Source organism: Oreochromis aureus, linkage group 12 (genome assembly GCF_013358895.1).
Source record: "Oreochromis aureus strain Israel breed Guangdong linkage group 12, ZZ_aureus, whole genome shotgun sequence".
Classification (NCBI taxonomy): Eukaryota; Metazoa; Chordata; class Actinopteri; order Cichliformes; family Cichlidae; genus Oreochromis; species Oreochromis aureus.
Window position 1 is genome coordinate 18,466,732 of NC_052953.1, and position 4,471 is coordinate 18,471,202.

The following is a 4,471-nucleotide window of genomic DNA, read 5'->3' on the forward strand; positions in this document are numbered from 1 at the left end:
AATACATAAATAAATTTGAAATTGTTTCATTTCTAACAAGGGAGATCCAAAAAAGAGAGAATACAAATATCCTGTACCAGACATACTCAGACCAGTCACCATCTAACATGAAACTGTGTGTAGATGCTTTAGTTTCCCTTGTAGTGTTTTTAGTGTTTGCTGTAAATGATACTTTACAGTGGAAATGAGAAAGTGAAAATTAGTAGCAAGTAAATGATCCGTTGTGTGAACTACTTATTTAAATAGACATATGATCTGAGTGCTTTAATGTATGTAAATGTATCCCCATGTAATAGTTTGATAAGGATGCTCTTTAGCCCGGTTTTGTGATTTCATAATGTTTAGAAATGGTTGCTCTAAAACTGAGATGCATGTAAGTGCCTTATTTACTCAGGACAGTCAGTAGAGCCACGGAGTTCATCGAGTTTCAGATGTAAATAGTCTGAGATGTGCTTTAGGACAAAAAATACACAACAAGTGCCTGATGTTTTCTTGGTGCAAGAAATAAACTAAGACCGCTTTGAATTCAAAAAAACTTTTATTTTTATTGAAAAAAACATGAAAAAAAAAGCCACTGCAGTGAATAATTTGTTCCCTGAAAACAAAACGACGTAAATGGCAGCAGAAAGTATTTAGTGATATTAAACCGTGATGCACCCAAGACCAAAATCAAATCTTTGAAATATACATCAGAGTAAACAGCAGCTGATAATAATAATTAGCATTCCTTTATTTTCAATATATACCTTTTCTCTGTATAATTCATCAGCATGTTTGGCATTGCATATGTGTGGTATAAAAACATAAAAATCACGAAATTACATACTGCAACCTCCTCATAAAGTCTGATGCCAGGATGGATATTTACAGATAGACATCATATTAGGTCATATACAGCAGACTGATGCATGTAAGTACAGTATAAAAATAGCATGCATCTCTGACTCACACACTCAACAGTCTTTATTCTGAAATGTATAAAAAATAGGAAAAAGAAGACTTTAAGGATGCACATTTTTTTCAATTATGTGTATTATAAAGCCATACTAATTCATATTAGCGTCCTTTTATATAATCCAGTAAAAGAAACAGTGTGCAACATTAAATGTGCTACGACAATTATGGTTAATTTGGCCTCAGTGATACTCGAGTGATTTTTTTTTTCCTATCAGTCGCTATTAAGATTGACATTTCTACACCCAAATCCTCCTTTACATCCAGAAATGAAAGTTAAACTGAATCTATAAAGCTATGGTAGGCAAAATGTCTTTGTTGTCATTACGAAAGGGGGGGAGTTCGACAATAGCCTTTGAGAGGGAGCAGGACTCCTCCTTCATCTCCTCTTGGGTTAAGGTTTTCACCCGATAGAGCCAGGGGAATCCACATGAAGCTCAAGGCCAGCAAAAATCCTTTTTTAACTGTGCGTAATGTGCAAAATTCTGCACTCATCTGGTGGGAGAGACTTGAAACTGAGAGGTACGAGCTGCAGGTGGAGGCCCGCTCATTCTTTTCCCCTTTCAAAGTTCGTCCGACAGCAGCTTTAATGTATGTTTGATTAGAACAAGTACATCTAAGGAATCTCAATCCTCCATTCGCACAATCCTTCAAGCAGGCAATAACAGAACCTGTTTGTAAACTCCAGACTTAACATTTTTAATAAAGAAAACCATTATTTAAAAAAAAATGAATGCAAAGCAAAGGTCACTGATCCTCTGTAGTAAGTAGATGGAAATCAGCAATCTGTTTACATGCACACTTTGTCTTTCAGGCCCAACACACACTGAAAGTTAACATAGAGCATCGTTTATTCACTAGTCAAACATGGAGGGAAAAGTGGCATGCAGTAAAGAAAAAAGGCACTGGCACACACAGACCTCGTGTGTTTAGCGTTTCTCGCTCTTCAGAGTCAGTACTTAGGTAAACTCTCTCGTGCATCCTCCAATTTGGCAAGAACCCACTGAAAATAAATAATGACCAAAGTTAGAACTAATTATTTTCACTAGTCGTGTATCCCGACTGCAAGGAAATATCAGCTTGAGTCCAAATTGCAAACTTACTTTGGCTATCTCTGGAGTTTTGAAGTTTATTATCTTCCCAAACTCTTTGGCATGAAAGACTGACTTCACTCTCTCCTGCAGTGGAAGGCGAGGTTCAGTACAGTAGTAATACTACTACTACTACTAATAATAATAATACTAATAATAAAGAAATATTTGGGTAGTAAATAATGGTAACAGCTTGTTTGTTTGTTTGTTTTTACCTTGGCCTCAATGCGAAGTCGGCGGTCCTCTATAATGGTTGGATCCTTGGTGAACTCTTCAAACAGATACTGCCACTCACAGGTCAGCTGACCAAAAGTGCCTTTGGTCACAAAAAATATTCCCCTGGAAAAAAAAGATGAGTTTGTAAAAGTAATTAATATCTTGTGGAAGAACAAAATTAAAATTCTTATATTTCAGTTTCATTATCCCAAAACAATGATTTCCAGTCATAGGCATTAAAAAAAGTAAAAAGACACGGATAAGCTGAAGCCAACATGGGAGTGCCTTCAACCTTAATCTGAATGCCACCAGATGGCGATAGCTGTGGTTGTACAAAGACTTTCGGTCCTATCTTTGTGAAAACAGCTTCCTGTCTCGACTGTAAACATTTTCCAGCTCAGTTTGTGGGTCAATCATTCATTTTGGTCTAACTGAATTAAAAAAAGATGGATTTTTAAATAAATCTTCAAAATAAATTTCCCAGTCATTAGACAGCTTACTGTCTTGTTACATCAGTAAAAATCTTTTAGGCAGGATTTTTTGCTTTTTTTTTTGTTTTTTAGGTTTACTATCCTGCGCAAATTTGGGTAACTTCCCTAAACCCAACACCCCCTAGAATTACTGGCTTTTTTATTTTCTGGTGCAAGTCCCGAGGTGTTAATCACCCCTGCTGAGATTTTCACAGGTCGTCAGCTTGTTTCTCCTCCAGCTTTTGTTGTGCAAACCACCCATTATCCTTGAGGCCTGGCACATTTGCATTTGCTCACTCAGAGTTGCTCAGATCCAAGGCAGGCCAAACCTCTGTGTTACAACTTTCAGAAATGCCTATACACCTATACACTATACACTAGGTGTATATACCTATACACCTAGTACCTATACAAAATATCCCACACATTGACTGACCTGCAAATATAAAAGACACACATTCACACCTTCCTTGACTCTCAGCACAGATCTTCCATTGTTCCATTGTGACTGTGTATGTGAGGAAGTGGCATTGCTTGACTACAGCATAGTGCTGTGCATAAAAGTAGACTGTGCTAAGAGTTTCACTCCAGGGGAACACATGACCATAGATGAACAGCTGTTCCCTACCAAGGTTCGTTGTCCATTCACACAGTATATTGCAACCAAGCCAGACAAATTTGGGATCAAGTTCTGGATGGCCACGGATTTGGACACCAAATATGTCTGCAGTGCATCTCCTTACTTGGGAAAAGACCCCAGTCGTCAGACGGGAGAGAGGCTGGCAGAGAACGTGGTCATGAAACTGATGGAGCCGTTTTTGGATGATGGGAGAAACGTCACAACGGACAATTTCTTTACTTCACTGTCACTGTCGCACAGACTGCTGCAGCGCAAAACAACGTTACTGGGCACGGTGAATAAAGTCCGGCGTGAACTTCCTCAACTTGCAAAAGATACTGCAAAGCGAGAGGTATTCTCCACTTCAGTGCTTAGAAGTGGCAGTGTCTCCTTGACAATTTATGCACCTAAAAAAAAACAAGACTGTGTGTGTTCTAAGTTCCATGCACCAACACGTGACGGCAGAAAGAGGAAACCCAACACGATAACAGACTATAACCACATGAAGGTATGTGAATGTGTGTACAATTTTACACCAGTGCTACAATGTTTTCTGATGTGTGCTATACAGGCCTATAGAAAAAAAACATATACTCATGACTCTCTCTCTCTGCTTTTACAGTGTGGTGTAGACGTGTTGGACCAAATGGCACGGATGTATTCCGTAAGATCAGCAACACGCAGGTGGCCAGTAGCGGTTTTCTACAATATGCTGGACCTGGCGACAGTGAATGCCTACATTTTGTACAAGGCATGTACAGGGTGGACAGGCAAAAGAAGATTGTTTCTGAGTCTTCTAGCTCAGCAACTTCGTTGCCGATTCATGCAGCACAAGGAAATATTAGCACAGAGGCAGGTGCTGTGCCAGGGACTGTAAAGACAACGCAGTGCCAGGTGCAAGAGAGCTGCAACAGGAATCGCAGCAGGTTTACCTGTGCAACATGTCAGAAATTCACCTGTTCCAAATGCAGGGATTATGGACACTGGGTCTGCAAACGCTGTAAAGTTTGAAACACTTTGAAATAAAACAGACTTGTGTACCCATATATTGTGAATGTGTGTCTTTTGTATGTAGGTTGTAACACAGAGGTTTGGCCTGCCTTGGATCTGAGTAAACAAAT

General features: G+C 39.1%; 1 protein-coding gene across 2 annotated transcripts in view; it reads right to left on the reverse strand.

Moving 5' to 3' along the window:
* Window positions 1-1,781: 1,781 nt before the first annotated feature.
* The window catches only part of vps13a (vacuolar protein sorting 13 homolog A), a 45,331-nt gene continuing 42,641 nt past the window's right edge, over window positions 1,782-4,471 (reverse strand). For both annotated transcript variants that reach the window (XM_031729091.2, XM_031729088.2), the window contains 3 exons: window positions 2,261-2,384; window positions 2,058-2,132; window positions 1,782-1,957 (listed from right to left, as the gene is read on the reverse strand). In XM_031729091.2, the coding sequence (XP_031584951.1) occupies window positions 1,907-1,957; window positions 2,058-2,132; window positions 2,261-2,384 (250 nt within the window). In that variant the 3' untranslated portion in view covers window positions 1,782-1,906. The remainder of the gene's footprint in view (window positions 1,958-2,057; window positions 2,133-2,260; window positions 2,385-4,471) is intronic.